At 46.4% G+C, this 22,431-nt stretch overlaps 1 protein-coding gene across 1 annotated transcript; it reads left to right on the plus strand.

Moving 5' to 3' along the window:
• Positions 1–11,707: 11,707 nt before the first annotated feature.
• On the plus strand, positions 11,708–20,593 carry LOC123047086 (wall-associated receptor kinase 2). Its single transcript, XM_044470581.1, has 7 exons — positions 11,708–11,979; positions 12,055–13,683; positions 13,800–14,076; positions 15,177–15,266; positions 16,426–16,535; positions 19,085–19,610; positions 19,777–20,593. Exons 2-7 carry the CDS (start codon positions 12,618–12,620, stop codon positions 20,450–20,452), a joined length of 2,745 nt encoding a protein of 914 aa, XP_044326516.1. The 5' UTR covers positions 11,708–11,979; positions 12,055–12,617; the 3' UTR covers positions 20,453–20,593.
• The last annotated feature ends 1,838 nt before the right edge of the window (positions 20,594–22,431 follow it).

Genomic DNA, 22,431 nt, shown 5'->3' on the forward strand with positions numbered 1-22,431 from the left:
GAAAAACAGGGTAGAGCTCTAATGACTACTCTCAATCAATCTACGAGAGCCAAGATTATCTTTTAAGTAGATTCCGTATCTTTGAACAGCAGATGCTGATTCTATTACAGAGATGTTTTAATGCATTTTTTTAATCAGTTGTGCTACTACATTTTAGTACTGATTTGAGCTGCCTTATTCCCGGATAGTGACTATCTAAATTATTGACATCCACTCAAATAAATATACAAGAGTTGTATGAAAAGGAAGCACTCATTTTTTAACAAGAAATATGTTTAGCGTCATAACGATGTTCAGGTCGCACATGCATACCAGAACACTGAGGGGTGGTCTTACAAATGACAACTACTTTCAGGTTAGTAATTTCTTCTGTTTGAGATATTCCATGACCCTTCTAGCTAGCTCCAGTCATTCAATTTATCATTATATCCAACATATTTTTATGCCCGACATTCCTAATCTGCCGGTCACAAGAAACTGTAGTATAATGTCAGGTCGCACATTCTTTTTGTCTCATGGTTCAGTAGATGTCTCATGGTGAGCAGCAGCACTAGGTTGCAGTATAATGTCAGCTGATTGCAACATCCTGAGTTATTTTATCTGGAAGCCTGAATCTCTTTCAACTTTCAGTACACATCTATTCTGATTTGTGCGTAAGGAAACTCACAAGTTTGTGTCCATCTTTTTGGTAGTAATCATATGGCTTGCATATTTTATCAGACTGATCAGTCACAAAGATCAGACTGATCATATTTGGTACAGAAGATCAAAAGAAGCATTTATGTCATCTTTTGTGTGCTTTAGAAAAGGTACCATGGATTGATGGTGTTGGATCCAATTAATATATGATGTAATTGACTGCTATTCCTAAGAACTGCTCCTGGACACAGTGCTCTATGTTATCATGTCGCCTATCTGTATAGTTACTCGGATCTTACATTTCAATTTTTGTATTGTTGTCGGTGCAAGTGTTTTTTTCCTACTATAAAACAACAGGGATTTCTTTAAATTAAATTGTACATATTGTCGAAAAATATCCTGTGTATGTCTATATTCATGTTCATGCCTAATATAAAACAAACATTCTTCATTGCCCACGCCTTTTCCTTCTGTTAATGATGATAATGCAGCTCCATCTTATTAATTCCTTCTTCATTCACTTGAAATATTGCCTAACTATTTTTTTTGTGTGTATTTGTTTTTGCAGCCTAACTTATGATTAAACTGAAGGTGTTTAGCATGGTCTAGTATGCATTTCTTAGTTTCTCTTGATTTCTGTTCCTATTTTTGTTTCCTTTCATTTTAAACCAATTGTATTTGCATACATATTGGAGAGGTTATTTCTCGTGTGAAGTTACTATTTTTCTTTCAGTTCTGAAGCACCTTCCTCAACTTTTGATGGTCTACTTTACAAGAGAAAATATTTCTCTTTTTGCATGATGCAGGTTTCTTTATGGTCTACTTTACAAGAGAAAACATTTCTCTGGAAGGAGCTGCTGACAAGGCTTGACAACAAACTGGACGGAGTTCTTCACATGGCAAACATAGATGAAGGAACGATGTATACCTTCACTTTCAGACGCAAGGCAAAGTGCCTCCGCCTCTGTCTAACTGCTCACTCCCTATGAGGACACCATCGTAAACCTTCGGTATCACCTATATATAGCTTGTGTACCAGACTTCATGTTTATAATGCTCTTATGTTATCTCCACATTGGTTTGTCTTTCCTTATGGATTACCTCATATATATTATAGATCGTCCATGTGAACTACTATTAGTATTAGCACAGATAGATAAGCCTATATTTCTCTCCTTCTTAAGGTGCCCTACAATAGCCACATAAAACATGGTTCTAACGGGCTTTTTGCGCCATTGGTGCAACGGGTCATCTAGCAATTACAAAATATGTACAAGCTATAGTGGTGACCTGCTTTTTGTCATAGATAGTTGAACATGCTGCTTGCGTGGCGCAAACTGAAAACTTGCAGGTTACTGGAATATTCATTCAGTCATAATGATTCACTCATTCAGTTGGTTTACAAATCTAGAGATCACAATTTCTGTCTAAAAATTGTACTTCTATTTTTTATTTACAGGGCCCGGTCACAGATTACATTTTTTCTGGGTTGTGGTGAAATACTTTTGTTTTTTGGAAAACATGTGCTCTAACTCAAGTGAGAATGTAAACAAGCATGGTTCTCGAACATTTTGGCACTCAGTTCAACTCAACTCTAGGCAATAATTGCCATTTAGTTTAGCTCAAGTTTTGTTTTGGGTGCCATTCAGTTTAGTCAATTCTGGGCAATAATTACCATTTAGTTCAGCTCAACTCAACTCTAGGCAATAGTTGCCATTTAGTTCAGTTCAAGTTCAGTGTTGTGTGTCATTTAGTTAAGTGTTAGGAGCAACAAATGGAATCCAGTTCAGTTTTGTTCATAATTTTGTGTATGTTGTTCTGTTCAATTCTGCAAATGCTCAAAGCTTACCAGAACACTCATTGGGCACTCATCTAGTCATAACGTTCAAGCAAACACTGAACTGGATGACTAGATGAACGTTATGACCCTCCCTCCCTTCCTCCCTCCCTCTCTCTGGCACGAACCCGCGAGGAAGAAGGAGGACATGATAGTTTTCCAGCGCACGAACGCCCGCCGCAACCACGGCGTTTCCTTAAGCACGAACTCAACACCTCCACTGTTACAACGATGGACACCGCAATCTTGTACCCGAGCCAGCGCTGGGCCATGACCCCACGCCTCTACCCGCTACTGCGCCTGGTTCGGCCCGCTCCGTGCGCGCCCACGACCGCACCTCCACGCGCTCGCCACGCCGAGCCCGCAACGAACCAACGCGATCACCGTGTCCCGATCGCCAATGGCTTCACGCATGCACACACGCACACCTACGCCGCGGCCCTGACACGCCCAGCGCGCGCCCATACACGCGTCCGACGTGTCTGGCTTGTCGTCGCGGCTTATTTCGCCCAACAGACCAAACGATTCTTCCAGGTTCGGAGCGGTGTTCATCGCCGATCACCGATCACGACTGATTCGGCGAGAAGGGGCTCGCGCTGCAGCTGGATTACTCGGCGGAGCCACAGAGGATTGCTGATTCGACGGTGGTTCCGACGGTGTTAGAATGGTCGCTGGATATGAACCGTGACAAGGACATGTTCCGGCTGCCGGATGGCCTTGTTAGAGAATATGTTTCCGTAGCATCTCAAACCTTTCCTTCTCCTACTCAAACTCCTTGTAATATTCCTTGTACTCCAAGCTTGGCTTCGGCCGCATCAATCAATATAAACAGAACCGCGGCTCCCCTCGAGGGAGTAGGAACGCTTATTATCTTTCATGGTAATCAGAGCCACCTCTTCTCCTACATCTAGCCACAAATCAAAACCCTAGAACCACATATCATCGTCTCCATGGCTTCTTCGTCCGGCGTCGGCCTCAACCTCGGATCGCCGCCATCTGAGAAGCTAGCAAGAGGAAACTTCATCCTCTGGAAGACCCAGGTGCTCCCAGCCCTGCGAGGTGCGCAGGTAACCGGGCTCCTGGACAACTCTGACGCCGCTCCACCCAAGACTGTGGAGATCACGAAGGCGGACAAGACGACGGCCCTCGAGCCGAACCCTCTGTACGGGTCCTGGATCGCCAAAGACCAGCAGGTCCTATCATATCTTCTCAACTCCATGTCTCCAGAAATCCTTGCGCAAGTCGTCGGGAAGGACTCCACCTATGAGCTCTGGACGACGGTGAACAATCTCTTCGCCTCGCAATCACAGTCCCGGATCACCAATCTAAGGATCGCGATCACCAATACCAAGAAGGGCACAATGTCGAGCTCGGCGTATATGGCGAAGATGAAAAGCCTTGGGGATGAACTAGCTGCCGCTGGTCGTCCCGTCTCTGATCCGGAGATGGTGGACTACATACTCGCAGGACTCGACCGCCACTACGACTCCGTGGTGGCGGCGATCGGCGCTGTCAAGAACACAATCACCGCCGATGACCTCTTCGCTCAGATCTCCGCCTTTGATCAAAGGATGGAGATGCTGGGAGACTCGTCTTCAGGCGGGTTTCATTCATCTGCCAACGTCGTCTACAGAGGCCGCGGCCAGTCCCGTGGTAGATCCCGTGGGCGAGGAGGAAGAGGGCGCGGCCGCGGTGACCGCGGTGACCGCCAGCCTTCTCCTGCAAATAGAGGCGGCGGATTCAGAGGACGCCCTCGACAGCAACAGCAACAGCAGGTACGCGAGCAGCAGCATGACTATCCTGAGTGCCAGATATGCTATAGACATCATCCAGGAGGTGCACGTGTCTGTTGGTGGCGCTATGAAGAGAATGATCAAGAAGAGAAGGAGGCGCATGCTGTCTCCTATGGCGTGGACACTAATTGGTACGCAGACAGTGCAGCAACAAATCACATCACAGGTGAACTTGACAAGCTGACAGTACGGGAGAAGTACAACGGAGGCGACCAAATTCGCACGGCAAGCGGTTCTGGTATGAATATCACCCACATTGGTAGTTCAATTGTTCAAAACCCCATGAAAAATTTGCACCTTAAAGATGTCTTGCATGTTCCTCAAACTTCCAAAAATCTTGTTTCTGTTCATCGATTCACCCTTGATAATAATGTTCTTATAGAATTCTATCCTCACTTTTTCTTGGTTAAGGATTTGAGCACAAGGAGAACCATTCTTAGAGGACGGTGCGTCGGAGGCCTCTATCCACTCATATCATCATCATCATCTTCATGGTCCAATAAACAAGCAAATATTGTCACCAAGCCATCATCATCAAGGTGGCATAGTCGATTAGGTCATCCATCTTCAGTCATAGTTAAATATGTTCTTAGCAAAAATAAACTCTCTTATGAGAATAGTGTTGAGTCAGTTTGTGATCCGTGTCAACAAGCAAAAAGTCATCAATTACCCTATCCCATCTCTACTAGTGTGTCTACTGCTCCTTTACAACTTATATTTTCAGATGTATGGGGACCAGCCCCTACTTCAGTTGGGAGATTTTCTTACTATGTAAGCTTTATTGATGACTATAGTAAATTTACTTGGATTTACTTGTTAAAGAAACGGTCTGATGTATTCCAAGTCTTCATCAATTTTCAAAACTTTGTTGAACGCAAACTGAACTCCAAGATCATTGCTATGCAAAGTGACTGGGGTGGTGAGTATGAAAAATTGAACTCTTTCTTCCAAAAACTTGGTATTTCACATCATGTCTCTTGCCCTCATGCTCATCAACAAAACGGATCTGCTGAAATAAAGCACCGTCACATAGTTGATATGGGGCTAGCATTGCTAGCAAATGCATCCATGCCACTCAAATTCTGGGATGAAGCATTCTTAACCGCTACATATCTTATCAATTTGCTTCCTAGTAAAGTCATCAAATTTGAAACACCTATTACACGACTCCTTGGTGTCACACCCAACTACACATCTCTTCGTGTTTTCGGTTGTGCATGTTGGCCCAACCTCAGACCCTATAACACACGCAAACTCGCTTTTCGCTCCAAAAAGTGTGTCTTCTTAGGCTATAGTCCCATGCACAAAGGAGTTAAATGTCTAGATGTTCCTACTGGTAGGGTCTACATATCCAGAGATGTAGTTTTTGATGAGTCAGTGTTCCCTTTTGCTTCCCTTCATCCCAATGCTGGTGCACTTCTCCGCAAGGAAATCCTTCTTCTTCCTCCACATCTTCGGTCTTTTGATCATGGGGGCGACAGTTGTACTAACCAAAGTGATGATATTCCTGCTGGTATTGGTTCTTCTCTGTTGCCTGTACAGGTCCCTGGTGAAAACGGCGCTCAAAATGATCAAAATTTCGAAAATCAAGCTCAAGATCATCTTATATTTCATGCTGAGGAAGGAGACGAACCTGGCACAGATGACGAAGCTGATCCGGCGGCGCCCGCAACTCCTGTTCGTGCGCAGACCTCGGATCCCGCGGCCAAATCAGCCTCGGATCGCGCTCCCACCAACCGTAGCGCTGATTCAGCAGCAGGCGGGACCAACTGCGGGGTCGGCTGCGGGGCCGAATCCGCCTCGCCCAGCGCGCGCCTGCAACCGCGGTCGGGCGGTCGATCTGATGTGCCGGCTCGGGCGGCTGGCACCCGTGTGGTGGACACACAAGCGGCCACACCAACGGCTACAGGATCCTCTGCGCAGGTGGCGCCAGATTCGCCCGTGTCATCACATACAGCTTCCTCGGGATCTTCTGTGGCGAGTGCTCCTGTGGTCCAGCCAGCAGTTTCTTCATGAGTTATGACTCGATTACAGAAAGGTATACGAAATCCTAAAATAAGAAAAGATGGGACTATACATATGGAATGTTGTGTATTTCAGGAGAACCAACAACATTGAATAGTGCACTTGATGATCCTAAGTGGAAGAAGGCAATGGATGAGGAATATTCTGCACTTATGAGGAACAAGACATGGCATCTTGTACCAAATCAGAAAGGTAAAAATATCATCGATTGCAAATGGGTTTACAGAATTAAAAAGAAGGCAGATGGCTCCATTGACAGGTACAAAGCACGTCTTGTTGCAAAGGGTTTTAAACAACGTTATGGTATTGATTATGAGGACACTTTCAGTCCTGTTGTTAAAGCTGCAATTATCAGACTTGTGCTAGCCATTGCTGTATCCAAGGGTTGGAGTCTACGACAGCTAGATGTACAGAATGCGTTTTTGCATGGCATTCTAGAAAAGGAAGTGTTTATGAGACAACCACCTGGTTATGAGGACAAAAAGTCATCACATTATGTTTGCAAGCTTGACAAGGCACTCTATGGTTTAAAACAAGCACCCAGAGCATGGTACTCCAGATTGAGCTTACAGTTGAAATATCTTGGTTTCATTGCCTCCAAAGCTGATACATCATTGTTTATTTATAACAAGGCTGGAGTAGTCATTTTTGTGCTTATATATGTTGATGATATCATAGTTGCAAGTTCTTCACAAAATGCTACTAATGCACTTCTGCATGATTTAAGCTCAGAGTTTGCCTTGAAAGACCTAGGTGATTTGCATTTCTTCCTAGGTATTGAGGTCAAGAAAACTCAAGATGGAATTGTGTTAAATCAGGAGAAATATATCACTGAGCTTCTGTCTCGCATGGGGATGAAGAATTGCAAGCCAGTTCCTACACCTTTGTCTTCCTCAGAAAAACTTTCAGCATATGAAGGTGTGCCACTTCAGGAGGAGGAAAGTACAAGGTATAGGAGTACTGTGGGAGCATTACAATATTTAACTCTCACACGTCCAGATATCTCATTTGCTGTCAACAAGGTTTGTCAATATCTGCATGCACCTACTTCTGCACATTGGTCAGCTGTCAAGAGAATTGTAAGATATGTAAAGCATACTATGGGAATAGGACTTCATTTCAAACGGTCTAATTCCTCTCTTGTGAGTGCATTCTCTGATGCTGACTGGGCAGGATGCAGTGATGACAGAAGATCAACTGGAGGCTTTGCAGTATTTTTTGGGTCTAACCTTATTTCTTGGAGTGCCAGAAAGCAAGCCACCGTGTCACGGTCAAGCACAGAAGCTGAATATAAGTCCTTGGCAAATGCAACTGCAGAAATCATTTGGGTTGAATCACTTCTTGAGGAATTGGGAATCAAGAAGAATCGTATCTCATGTTTATGGTGTGATAACTTGGGAGCAACATATTTGTCCGCAAATCCTGTGTTTCATGCAAGGACAAAGCACATCGAAATTGATTTTCACTTTGTGCGAGAAAGGGTTGCAGCCAAGAAACTCGAGATACGGTTTATTCCCTCCAAGGATCAAGTAGCAGACGGTTTTACAAAGGCATTGCCATCAAGACCATTTGAGGAGTTCAAGAGTAATCTTAATCTAGGGTAGTTAAGATTAAGGGAGGGTGTTAGAGAATATGTTTCCGTAGCATCTCAAACCTTTCCTTCTCCTACTCAAACTCCTTGTAATATTCCTTGTACTCCAAGCTTGGCTTCGGCCGCATCAATCAATATAAACAGAACCGCGGCTCCCCTCGAGGGAGTAGGAACGCTTATTATCTTTCAGGCCTGTCCACTGATCCCGGGAGATGCATAAGCGCGAACAGCATCGTGGTCTACAACGACGAGTCGACGACGATTACCAGCGGCTGCGGTACAACTGCTCGAAAGGATACGAGGGCAATCCATACATCGCCGATGGATGCGAAGGTACTTATACAAAACCTAACATGCAACATACTCCGCGTGAGTCACTTCTCTATGGACCATCTGATCAGCATCCAACGGCTAGGAGCACGCCGCCAACTATTTATCCCCCCCCCCCCCCACACACACACACAACATACACACACACCCGGTTAAGTTTTGGACTCGCTCCCGTCAGGTATCGCCAGCTCCCGCTCGTACACAGCTACACCATCTTTGGCCTTGTGATGCGCTTTACAAAGAGTGACTGACACCACAAAAAAATAATTAGCTACACCTAGTGTTAGCAAAACCGAACATATTTTTATACCGAGAGAGTACTTCATTCCATAGTAGTATTAGTCTATAGTGGGTATACATCCTTTTCAATGTTGAGCTTCCTAAACTTTGACTAGGTTTACAGAGAAAAAAAATCTTCAATTACGAGAGTAAATAAATCAATTATACTCCCTCCATTTTTAAATATAAAACAATTTGGTAGTTCAATTTGAAGTATTAGGAAGGAAGGGAGTATATACCACGAGGAGACACACACGTTGCTAGAGTCAAAAGGTTCTCGGGACGCAGAAACACACTTGACGAGGGACTCCGACCCCGTGCGGCCGCCGCTGGGCCGCACCGGGCGGCCACCTCTCGACCTCACCTCGACTCCCCCGTGCATCCCCCTCCCTTAGTCGCCGCCGGCAACGCCACCGGGCGAAGGCTCTGTGGCGCGGCGGCAGCGGACCTCCTCTGGCGTCCCGAGATCTGAGGAGGCGGTGGCCTGATTTGGATCTCACTCCCGACGAGGATGGTGAGCAGGGGCGGCCGGGGCGCGACGGGGGGCTTGGCTGCAGCCGGCGGGAGTAGTGCGAGATGGCGGCAGCGGCGTCCGGGGCGCGTCTTGGGCTCGATCTACGACCTTCCGGTCTAGGCGGGTGGCTGCCGTTACGTCCTCAAACTGCTGCATCTCATCGGATTCGACGACGGCTCGCTGAAGCTCTCCGGGTCTACATCGCATCACGAGGATTATGGCGGTGGTGGTCATCTCCTACGTCGGAGGTGGTCGACCTAAGGCTAGATGATCGGATCTCGAGATCTGTAATCTAGTCTCGGCAGTGAGTTAGGGAGACATAGTTGCCGGTGAAAACCGAGCCTACGGTGGACGATGGCGGCGTTCTGCGTCGTTACCTTGATGAAGGCATCGTTCTGTAACTATTGTCGACCCACTCGTGCTGCTCCGGGGGAAACCCTATGATCTAGTTTTCCAGATCGGACGATGGCGGCACTAAGGTGTCGCTTCTCTCTTGGGAGCATCGTTTGTGGAGCAGCGCTGGAAGTTAGAGGTAGGAGGTGGAGCGGCTTCATCTTGCACGGAGCTTCGGTGGAGATGTCAAGTCATGCCTCGCCGACAGGTGCTACACTTTGTCATGCCTAGTCGACAGGTGCTACGCACGACAGATCTTCCAGAGACTTCAAGTTGTGTCGGCTGGTGGTACTTGGCAGCATGGTGCTGAGGTGTTCCGGCGGCGACCACTACGTGCTAAGAAGTTCGCGCGCAGGGAGGTGGTGACGCTGGGCGCCGTGGTGGTGTCAACAGCAGTTAGACCGGGCAAGGATGATGTTTCAGTATACCTCTGAAGATGGAGTGGTGGCAGTTAGTGGCGGCGGCCTCTGAGAGCGCGCCGGACCGGTGTGTGCCCCATACCCGGCAAGTAGCTTGGTTGGGGCCTCAAGTCTTAGATGTTAGGCTTGACTGCGAGGTCTGTGCTATTAGGCCCGGACTATCAGCATCCCTTCATGAAATGGATAGGAGTAGTAACAGATGTTGCCTAGTCGGCGGCTTCAGACTTACTGTGGCTGCATGCATCGCCCAGATGCAGAGGCCGAGGGTCTTCCTCCTTTTTAAAAAAAATATATATATACCATGAGGCATCTTTTTATATAGAGATGTTTGATATTATAGGCCTAGACACATTTTCTATAAATTTGATCAAAGTTTAGGAAGTTTCACTTTTTTTTTAAAAAAAAGTGCAATATTATGAAACCTAGATAATATATATTAGAATTTTGAAAAATACAATTATTATTTTATTTCTAATAGTCAAGTGCGCGCAATGCATGTCACCACTAATGTGCGATAGTTTATCACGTGTGATATATATGCACACCCGAGCACCATGCATGCATGCACGCACATGTATCACACAAGGTACAAACAACACTCTCTCTTCTCTTGTACCCCTTGCTGTTGTTCTCATATGCTCTCCTTGGCTCTAGTACCGCGCCGTCTCCTCCATGATATTGGCACCGTTATCAACCTCCTTTTCTCATTCTATCATTTGAAGACCCTATTCATTACCCTCTTTTACAGTGCCTCCCCATCCGGCCGACCTCGTTTAGCCATGCCCATATATTCGATTTATTTTTGGCAGTGGTGTAAATGGACCAATCATGTTCAAATACAGTGTTCCATTCTACACCGACGATTCCTTCGCGTCCGCTAGCCATTTCGGCTCCAGGAGGTGAGGGGAGCCACATATCAATGTGTGACATATAGTTAAGTCCCTCTTTTGTAAGATTTGTGTCCTGTTGTGGCAGCATCCCGGTGGTAGAAGCGCCGTCATAGGGAATAAATTTACATGGACCCATCATCCCCATCATGGTGTGCCCATCATGATCCACTCCATGGAACTAGTGGTTCTTAGTGTTTGTCTTTCATACTTTCGGTCGTCTTCGTTGTTAGTTATCAGTCTAATGACGTGCAGCCCAGTGGCGGCTTCAAGAATTTACAACCGCGTATTCATTGTTGTTTTTCAAAAATTGTCATTGTTTTACCAAAATCAACACTGCTTTGTAAAAATCATGGGTATTCACATGAGGACCCAAGAATACGCCTAGCGCCGCCCCTGGTGCAGCCCTGCAAGAAGTGTTTTTCCGATTATGGTGAGTCCAACGATAGATTCTCACTTTTTCGGGTGGGCGACTCTTCTGCAGTTTTGGCGACAACGATATGAAAAGATTGGTTTTACTAGGAAACTCTGGTAGTTCTTTTGGCCATTTCAATATATAAATTTTCTCTGCCAAATCAATCAAGCTAAGTCGTTGTTCTAAGAAAATGGAACAAAACAGTGGCACGACATTCACCCTACTCGTGTGAACTTTATTTTTTTGGGTGCGCTTAGCATGCAAAGGGTATATCTCGCCTATTGTGAGCGATAAGGAGCGCTTGCCTGCAGCTGTAGTCGTTTCCACGTGCCCCGGACGAATACAACATTTTTTTGCTAGTTGTGTGATTTTTCTCAATATCCTTTCTAGTGTGGTCTTTTTGTCGATCCGATTTCAATATTTTTATTCAATTTCGTTGTTTTATATATTTTGCGTTTTCTCTTCTTTTTGTGTTTCCTTTTAAAAAACATTGTGCACCAGGTACAGGGCTGTCCCAAGCTCTGGATGAGCCCAATTAATATTGTAAACCCTGGGATATTCTCAAAAGAAAAAGGAAAGGAAGAGCAGCGCCTTGCAGAGAAAAATGGAGCGGGGTCGGTTGCTAGCGCGGCGGTTGGCCGGTTGCGCTGGTCGTCGGCTGGGGGATCTGCTGGGCAGCACGGCGCCTGGTGGCCAGCACGGCGAGGGCTGTGGGTATGCGGGAGGCCGGCAGTCTGGCGGTCGTGCACTCTCGCAGTCGCAGAGCAGTCCTCCTCTTCAAATTTCTCCCCGAGGTGATTGGTGGCTTGGTGCTCGCTGCTAATTGAGTCGGTGGGGATCGGAATCAACGCTCAACGGTGAGCTATCTCCCGTGAATTGGAGATTGCAGTCACGAGTTCGTTCGGTTCGATTTTGAGTCCCCCACTGTGCAGGGCTGCAGGCGAGCTGTTTGATGAAATGCTCAAGTGAGTCCCGGCCGAGCGAGGGTCGATGGCGGGGCCGGGCAGCATTGAGGTAATTTGCTTCCTTCTGTGTCTTTGAAATTGCTATTTGCGTGGTTCCCTGGAAACCTTGAGCGAGGCTGCTTCCGCGAGGGCTTCAACACAAGTTGCCGAACACGCCCAATCCACCGAACCCGGATGGCACGGTGTGACCACTGACCAACAGTAGCCGAGTTGGACACGAGTTTGATTTCCACACAAAACAGAAGCTTGTCATGTCACTGATTATGCCACACTCTGTTTCCCCTACCTTTCTTACTACGGCATAGACTTTTCCTTACCAAAGAATTATCTGTAGCATGAGGATTGTTCTAACTCAGCTACTAGACATGCAACATGCTTATATTGATTAGTCTATATCCGTGTACCTAGCTGGCGTTGAAGTCAACTGACAAGACCAAAGGCAAACTAGTGAGGTTGTTTCTTCTATATAAGAGGAGGTTAATTACCAGTACGAGTATCACCAAGCCTACGGCTAACTAATTTCTTACAGCATGCTCAAGTTGCAGGAGAAGATGACCCTTCTCCTTCCCTCGGTTCCTTCCCCACAGCCACAAGCAAATCTCCTCATGCCGATGTTAATAGTACTGATGGCCCTTGAGCTCCTCGTGGCAACAGTCGCCGCTGCCCCGTTAGCCTTGCCTGGCTGCCCGGAGGCCTGTGGCAGCGTCACCGTCCCCTACCCTTTTGGCTTCCGGCAAGGCTGCTTTCACAAGGGCTTCAACCTCACCTGCGACGAGACGAGCCATCCGAAGAAGCTGTTCCTGCGCGACGACGTGGAAGTGGACGCCATCTCACTGGTGGGCGGCACGGTACGTGTCCAGAGCAAGATCGTGAACGGCGAGTGGGGCTACAGGAACGTGCCATACCAAGCGCTTAACCCAAACAGGAGCGTTGGGTCTGGGAATCCCTATATTGGCTACGACGGCTCGTGGTCTGGCGGCCTAACGGTGACGACCGAGCACAACGTCTTCGTGGCCATCGGATGCAACTTCATCGGCTACCTCGCTGCAGGCAGTGACCGGGGTTCCGTGTACGTCAGCGCATGCGCCACTCTGTGTGACACAGATTATCCGCCACCCGGGGACACCTCGTGCTCGGGCGTCGGCTGCTGCCGGACGACCATCTCGCAGGGTTTGCCCGCGTACGGGGTGCAGCTCAAGGACTTGAACCAGACTGAAGCCGCGTACGCGGGCAAAGGCAGGCCCATTAGTTCACGCCTTTTGTCCGGGGCAGCGTTCATTGTCGACCGCGAGTGGTTCATCGGGATTAACGTAGGCGCCATGCAGAATAGCACTTTCGGTGATTTCGGAAGCTCGTATCGATCTCGTCGGAGCAGTCCCGAGGTGACCAGGGTACCCACCGTGCTGGAATGGTGGCTGGATGTAAAAAGCGACCGTGACTTGGTCGTGTTGGATTTGGACCCCCATTCTGTATCAGGTTGGAGATGCATGAGCTTGAACAGCTTCGCTGCCAACATCGACGGTGCAGTGAACAAAGTAAGGTGCAACTGCTCGGATGGATACCAAGGCAACCCTTACATCATTCACGGATGCCAAGGTAACACCACTCTGCCGAGTGCCGACTCTCCTTTGTTCTCCCCCTTCTAGTTTATTTTTTGCACCTCCGTTGTTCAAGAGATTTGCAACAAAATAGTTTCACATACGGCAGTTCAGTCCACCTTACAAATTTCGAAAGGGAGAGGCTGAGCAGCAATCAGGTCTCCTTTTTCTCTGGTCATAGAAACTCTGATTGCCTGGTTGGACTTGAACCACCGAAGCAGTTCGTGGCCATCTCCTTGCCCGGGATGGCACGGTACGACCAATTGACCAACACAGCGATCGACCGATGCCTCCAGTCCGAGAAGGTCACTATAGGCATAGACAAGTTGGACATGAGTTTCCAAATAAAACACAAGATTGTCAGACCACTGATTATGCCCAGGATGGCACGGTACAACCAAGTGACCGATGCCTGCAGTCCACAAACATCACTATAGCGGCACGGTACGACCAAGTGACCGATGCCTGCAGTCCACAAACATCACGATAGCCTATTTTCTTTGAAACAACGAGCCATCCCGGATTATTACTATAGCCTATAGGCATAGACAAGTTAGGCAACTAGATTTTCACATCTTCACTGGTTAACCATGCCACCTTCCTTCCATTAAACAAGAATAAGTAAATTGGGCAATGACTAGCTATGTTTTCCTTGTGCCAAAGATATAGTACTCCGTCCAGAAAAGCATAGTTATTGCAGTTGCAGGGCTGATGCTTCGGCTTATAGTGGCCCCATTAGCAGCTCTGGTTAGTGGTAGCATACCCATCTCCTACCTTTCGGCTTCCAGCAAGGGTGCTTCATTCTTCAACCCGGGGCTTAAACCTCACGGCCGGTGAGATGATCCTGGCCGATGGCACAAGTGTGGATGCCAGTCTGCTGGCCACAAGGCCCCTGATAGTCTCCACGAAGCACACCTGGTTTCTAGCTAGCACTTTATATCAACTTTAGTACAAAGTTAGTATAAATTGGGTCATCTATTTTGAAACGGAGGGAGTAGAAAGGAAGCCCTGTGATGCATTTAGGCTCGGGCACCACTTAGGACCCGACTATAAGTGAGTGATCTCTGGTTATGTAGGGTTGTTAGTCCCACTTGCATGTATGCGTTGCATGTCTGTGTGGCTCTTTGTGTCTCACGTGTCCGCACTGGTACTATGCAAGGGGCATGGTGAGTTGCCTTTGTGGTCGACGCATGTGTGAAAGGAGGCATCACTAATGGCTTTTGGTTTTTGTTGCCACTATGGGTGTTGGGCGGGGGAGGGGGGAGCTACCGTGCTGCTTCCTTGCCGAAGGTAGGGGTCCGTTGCGCCGCCTCCCTTGTGCTCTTTGGCACGATATCACCAACACCTCTAAAAACAGACACTAATAAAAAAAAAGGCCCCATGTGGCAAAGGGCGTGACTTCGTTAATACGCAATCATCTCTGCAAATTTACTCCATGTGTAACTTCTTTTTAGGGTTACGCCATGTGTAACTTGATCTATGCTGCTCTAGAGCCTGTTCAGATGTCAAACATCTTGACGAAACCCTCAAATCCAGCGTCGTATGCCGTGCACCGGCTTCTGTCGAGGAGTTCCACCCGCCCGGATAGCACAAATCGAGCCGATCGTTTGTGCTAACAGGCTGGCTGGCTTGCCTAGAGAGAGGCCTTATGCCTAGTTGGAGAGAGGATAAGAGAGGTTAGGCCTTGGCGCCTTGCTCAGTTCGAAGGGAAACTATGGGCGGCCGAGATTCCTTCATGTCGCCTCATCTGGTGGCTGGTAGTTCTCCCTTCACCTCCCTACATACCCTGTAGCATGCAATGGCGATTCCTACCTACAGTTCCTGCAGCACGCGGCGGGGGCGGCCAATGGTTGCCAGGCAGCGAGGCATCACGGTCCCCGCGTTGCCACGAGCTGTGCCATGGCAGCGACTAGGCCCCTTATGTCATTGGCGTGCTCCAGTTGGGACGGTGGGCGAACCGGGGTGACTGTGTGGGGTTGGCTATGCTTGCCAAGCTCGCTCTGGGAAGAGAGGAGCACACGGCGCGATGGCTGGGTATCATTCAGGTGGCGGCTCAGCGGACACCGGGTGGCCTCGGTTGAGCGGGCATGGGGGTGGGTGGTGGCGCCGGCTGCGCTAGGGTAAGTGGGTAACGCAGGATGACGAGAGGAACAACATGAGGGAGAGGGTGGCATTTCATCGTAATTTAGTCTAAATCCTACCAGGCCGTTCATTTTCCATTTACCGGTGGCAGTGGGGAGCAATTTTTGGCAACTCCGCATTTCGGAAGATTCTGGGGCGCAGAAAATTGCCAGCTTCTCCAACTTCTCGGAAATACACTACGGCCAAACACTACTTCTCAGAGCTGGCTCCGCGAAACTGAGTCATTCAGCCTGGCTCTACGTGCACTATTGGCACAAAGCGGAGTTGGAGGGCTTTCGATCAGGCCCTTAGTCACGTCTATATCGACTGATAGGGTTCCAGTGCTTTCTTATAGTACTAAATACTACTCCTCCGTTCCAAAATAAGTGGCGTGGTTTAGTACAGTGGTTCCATTGCTTCCTGGAGGGAGTATTTCTTTTTCTCCTCCCTTTTATTTTATTGATTTTGTAATGTACCATGAATTATAGCCTTTGTGTTAATCTTATTGAGGCTTCAACTGCACTTGAAACTTACTTGATAAACATCACCACTTTTTTTTACAACGTCACCCTGGTTTTGAGCTTTTCTTTTTTATTTACTCCCTTTTCCTCTCCCTTCTAGATATCGATGAGTGCCAACGGCCAGTTTATCCATGCGTGCATGGGACCTGCATTAATATGCCGGGGACATACCGATGTGCAACAAAGAAACGTATCATCAGCCTCCCAGGTACAAATACAACTCAGAGGGTGCTTGGATCCAAGGGACTATTTTTAGTCTGACTAAAAATAGTCGCTTTTAGAGGCTAAAGTTTCAAGCACCCCTGACTAAAGAGAGGCTAGGATTAGTCTTGAGGCTAAAAACTTTTAGTCATAGGAAACCTACTAAAATATGTATTAGCCCTCTCTCTCCTCATTTAATTCCTCTCCTTTAACACATGCAAGTTCTGGATTGGAGGGTTTGGAGGATAATAAATGCTCAATAACTTGATTTTAGTCTTTTTAGTATTTGGATCCAAGCATGGGTGAGACTAGCAAGTTTTAGTCCCACTACTTTTAGTCATGGGACTAAAACGTATCCAAGCACCCTCTCATTTGCTTGGTACTATAAGGAGTTTCTCAGATCCAAATTAATTTAAGTTTTAGCTCGTCTTAAGTCAAACTTGTTTAAATTGACCAAGTCTATAGAAAAATGCACCAATATTTTTATGCTGTAGATCTCAGTACACATTTGCGTATGCATGGTCAAACTTAAGTTTGACTTCAGACAAACATAAATCTTCAATTAATTTTGAACGGAGGAGTAGCTGTTAATTTGTTATATAGTATACCAGTAGAACGGCTGCAGAAATACTTCTGCTGCATCTTTTGATTTTAAAATCAGTTTTTCTACTACTTGAACATTGAAATCATCAGTTGGTTGGTTGACCATTCAAAAAGAAAGAGAAAATGGAATAAATATAAATAAATAACAATGGTGTAGGAATAATTAATAACACCCTGGGTTCCTACTTAGCCCGAGAAGGCACACACTGAGTTGATTATAAGGAACAACCAAGTGAACACACGCCAATCCCTTGTCATGATTAAGAAGACAACAAATAAAAAAAAATAAGAATGCAAAGTCAAATGGATAAAGAAGAGCAAAGAAGCCCAAGTAAAGATTCAAGCCCACCATGGCAGAGGTACGAGAGGGATTGGTCCACTGTAGGGTTATGGACTTGCCTCCTCTCTGTCCCTCCCTTCCTCTCTCTCCCTTTGTCCACCATGGACCTATGAACCAAAGGTTATCTTTTTTGTCCTTCCCACCTATCATTTCAAGGGCAGTCTTGATAATTTCTCAAGTACCCCTAGCCTATATAAACTCCCATTGACATGTAGCTCATTAACTCTCACTTGAATAAACTCAAGGGGAGGGCACTGGAGAGTTTCAAGCCTCGCCGCAGGGCCGTCTCCAGAAATTCAGGGCCCCGGTGCAAAATGCAAATGATGCCCCACAATCTATAAATTCTTACAACTGAAAAATTAATACAACTAAAGCATATTCTCAGCTAAGTTATATTAACTTTAAATGTGTGGTATTCCGTACAATATTATGAAATAGATCTAATACACCAACGATCTTCCCTAAAGAATTCATCCATGGAGCGGTAAACATTTAGCAATTTGTTAATTAACTCAAGAATTGATGCACATGTACACTATATTCACTAGCCATTCAATCACTGAACTGAAAAAATGACCTAAATAAATCTGGTTTGCTTGGGCGCACCTAATGGACATGGACTAATCTGTGATGCCTAAAATTAAATCTCCAAATCGATCTGGCCTAAGCCTATGCGCTTGACCGCCGAACCCCTGCTGCTTTTCTTGGCCACATTGGCCCTTGTCGCCGCTTGTTTCTGTTCGAATTTGTTAAACGAATTATGCCGTCTGCCCTGCCATCCCGCTCCTTGCGGTTGTGCCACCACCAAGCAGATTCAATCAAGCCGTCGTACCTGGGAAGGCTAGAAACCAATCGCGTGGCGTGATTTTGCTGACCTGCAGGGAGTTTGGGAGATGCTCGGTGCGATCGATCGGTTGGGAAGAAGCTCAGGCGATCAGACCAGGCCGGCAGGCCCAAAAGAGTGCAAAGAAACGTAGTAGCCTAACGAGAAATATATATGGCCCAAAACTGGGGCCCCTCGGATTTGGGGGCCCTGTGCGGTCGCATCGCTTGCACCATGCCTCGCCGTGGGAGCTCTAGAGTCATGTCCGTGGAATTTCATTCACACATACTGATGTTAAGGAAGAGAAACTTGGAAAGGGCACCTCTCTCGACACCCTCCTAACACAGGACTAGTCGCGCTTCTTTGAGGCGACAAACATATCCAAAAAAACATCGACGTGTTAATCTTGTCGGTGTATGATGACCTTTGCCATAATGGTGTTGTACACCCCCCTCCCCCTAATTAAATACTCATTGTGCTTGCCTTACCAACGACATCCATGATAACTTGATTACAACCAGTTTGCTAAAGGCACCCCTAATCACACCTTCTTTTTACTACAACAACAAATAAACAAATGAAATAATGACTATTATGTGCTTTTTAAACTAGTAAACCATGTGATCACTCCTGAAATATATTTTTGTTACTTCCAATATGTTTGCTCTGATAAATATTCCAAAAAAATCATTGACGTGGTATTGTTGAGCAGTTTCAAACTTTCAGTTCAAAATTTAAATGTGTGTGTGGCATATTATGTATTATTAAACCTCACTGCCATTCTCTTCAGGTTTAATTACCGCAATCGCAGTAACTGCTGGTTTTGGGTTACTGTTTTCACTTATGGGTGCTGCCAAAATCACTAATAAACTCAAGCAACGAAGGGCCAAAAAGTTGAGACAAAAATTCTTCAAGAAAAATCATGGATTGCTTCTACAACAGTTAATCTCTTCAAACAATGATATAGCCGAAAGAACAAGGATTTTTAGCTTGGAAGAACTGGAGCAAGCGACCAACAAATTTGACCATAATCGCATCCTTGGTGGCGGTGGGCATGGTACGGTGTACAAAGGCATCTTATCTGATCAACGTATTGTGGCCATCAAGAGGGCCAAAATTATTGTACAAAGGGAAATCGACCAGTTCATCAACGAGGTTGTCATACTTTCACAGACAAACCATAGGAATGTGGTGAAGCTTTTTGGTTGTTGCCTTGAGACAGAAGTTCCTCTTCTTGTTTACGAATTCATATCAAATGGAGCTCTTTCATTTCATCTCCATGGCCAAAGTGAGAACCCATTATCATGGAAAGATAGGTTGAGGATTGCACTGGAAACTTTGGCCATGGAGGAATGTGGTGAAGCTTTTTGGTTGTTGCCTTGAGACAGAAGTTCCTCTTCTTGTTTACGAATTCATATCAAATGGAGCTCTTTCATTTCATCTCCATGGCCAAAGTGAGAACCCATTATCATGGAAAGATAGGTTGAGGATTGCACTGGAAACTGCAAGGGCCATTGCATATATACACTCTGCTGCTTCAATATCAGTATACCACAAAGATATCAAATGTGCAAATATACTACTTACCGATACCTTAACATCAAAAGTATCAGATTTTGGAGCTTCAAGGTCTATTGCAATAGATGAGACAGGAATACTTACAGCTGTCCAAGGAACCTATGGTTACCTTGATCCTGAATACTACTACACTAGTCGACTCACGGAGAAAAGCGATGTTTACAGCTTTGGTGTCATCCTAGCAGAGCTACTGACAAGGGTGACACTAGTTTTTTCTTCTCATTCATCAGAAGGGACAAGCCTAGCATCACATTTTGTATCACATATAAGAGACAATCGATTCTTGGACATTCTAGATGCACAAATTGTTGAGGAGGGAGGGGCTGAAGATGCTGAGGTGGTTGCAAGACTCGCAGAAGCATGCTTAAGTTTAAAAGGTGAAGAAAGGCCTACAATGAGACAAGTGGAGACAGTACTTGAAGATGTTCAGAACTCAAGAGTCAATCTTAGTTCTCAGATCACAAGAGTGAACCGAAATGCTATAAATGATAAACCATACAAGGGAAGTAAAGGCGGAGAAGAAACTAGACCGTACAGCTTGGAAAAGGAGTTCATAGAGTCGTCTGAAATTCCAAGATGATTTTACTTACATGGTGAAGTGTTGCATTTTTTTATTAGTCTGGGTGCCAATTTGGAACTATGAATTGTAACATGTATTTAGCGGTAACCCAGAGGCGAGCACAGGCTCATCGAGGTTGTAGTCCACCTTAGGCTTTTGTGCTACCGGTGCGCCCACAGTTTGAAACTCATGCAATATTTTTAAAAACTTCTAAAAATAATTGAGTACATAGAGACAAGATACATGGACTTTATCTTGGTGCATGTATGTGTATTTACTGTACTGGATACATAAAACTGTAACTACTCTTTTGTACTATCATCTAGCAACCCAAGTTTTTTTTTTTTGAGCAGGAATAAAATTCATTCCACTTAGAGCTGGCGCACTATCTCAGTGTCAACCAGAATCGAAACGAAGTCTGGGGCTTCAACAGCCCAAACAGAAAAAGGGACAGCAGCCCTCAAACCAAATTGCGCCAGAGAGTGCGCAACCCTATTACATTCCCTACGACAGAACATGAACTCGTAGGAACCAAATGAAGCATGGCATACACTCCTCGCTTCCCTGAAGAGAACACCCAACTCTGCTGTGTCGTAGTCCCGGCCCTTGAGCGCACTGATCATCATTAGACAATCTGATTCAAGAATGATACGCTGAGCACCCAGATCTGTCGCGCCCTCAATAGCTTTCATGCACGCACTGATCTCCGCTTGTAGAGGGCTCCGGACATACTGCAACTTCCCAGCCGTCGCTGCTAGGAAATTTCCCATTTCATCCCGAATTACAAAACCCCAAGCACCCACCTCTGACTCCGCAAGGAAGGCCGCATCCATGTTTATCTTTACCCGACCTGACTCAGGGGCAGTCCAGGACTGTTTTTGCATGCCTTGTGTGTTGCCCCTAGTCTGCAAGTTCTCAAAGTCTTGAACGTGTCTGCTAATGACCCCACTCACTTCCTGGGCTGTTTTCTGTTTGTCACCCGTATTCGTTTTGTTTCTCGTAGTCCACCAGTCCCATAGGAGGACAGCCACCCGGTGTTTCTTCTCTTCTGGCAGTGCACAAACAGCATTTATGACTTGGAAAGAGTCCTTACAGTCGCACAACAATAGGCGAGTCTCTTCCAGATTCTGCTCCCGCCAAACCGCCTTCACACACTTGCAACGGAGGAAAAGATGTCCACCATCTTCATCCATGCGATTGCACATAGGGCAGCGGGTATCGAGCTCAATGTGTTTCTGTTTTATATTCATACGAGTGGGAAGACTGTTATGGGCCAGCCTCCATAAGAACATACGGACTTTCCCCGGCACCTCCATCGTCCAGATATGCTGCCATTGGACTGTATGTCTCTGGCCATTTGAGGTTCCTGCATTTTGTTGTTTCCTAGCTTCCCCCAGGCTCACTCCCAAATGGTAGGCTGATTTAACAGAGAACCTGCCTTTGTTATCATAGTGCCAGGAGATAAAATCCTCCATTTCCGCTCTCACAGGTATGGAAAGTTGACTCTCGCATCCTCCTCCGTGAAGAGTTCTCTCACTAGTTCATCATCCCATGTCTCAGTAACCAGATTTAAGAGCTCATTTACCTTAGTAATGATCGCCTGGCCTTGCAGCGCTACTGGCCGTTTCGTCGTACCCCTAGGAAGCCACGGGTCCGACCAGACATTCACTTGCATTCCGTCTCCAATGCGCCAAACAATTCCTTCTTTTAACAGGTCACGCCCTCTTAAAATGCTTCTCCATGTGTACGACATTCCCGGCTGTTCCTCCGCCTCCAGAATAGAACAGTTTGGAAAGTATTTTGCCTTGAGCACAATTGCACACAGGGACTCCGGATTCTATATAAGCCTCCAGCTCTGCCTTGCTAGCATTGCTTTATTGAAAATATGCAGATCCCGGAAGCCTAGCCCACCCTCCTTCTTGCTTTTCATGAGCTTTTCCCATCCAATCCAATGGCACTTATGCTTTCCTTCCTGTTGGTCCCACCAGTACCGGCAAACC

Source organism: Triticum aestivum, chromosome 2B (genome assembly GCF_018294505.1).
Source record: "Triticum aestivum cultivar Chinese Spring chromosome 2B, IWGSC CS RefSeq v2.1, whole genome shotgun sequence".
Taxonomy (NCBI): Eukaryota; Viridiplantae; Streptophyta; class Magnoliopsida; order Poales; family Poaceae; genus Triticum; species Triticum aestivum.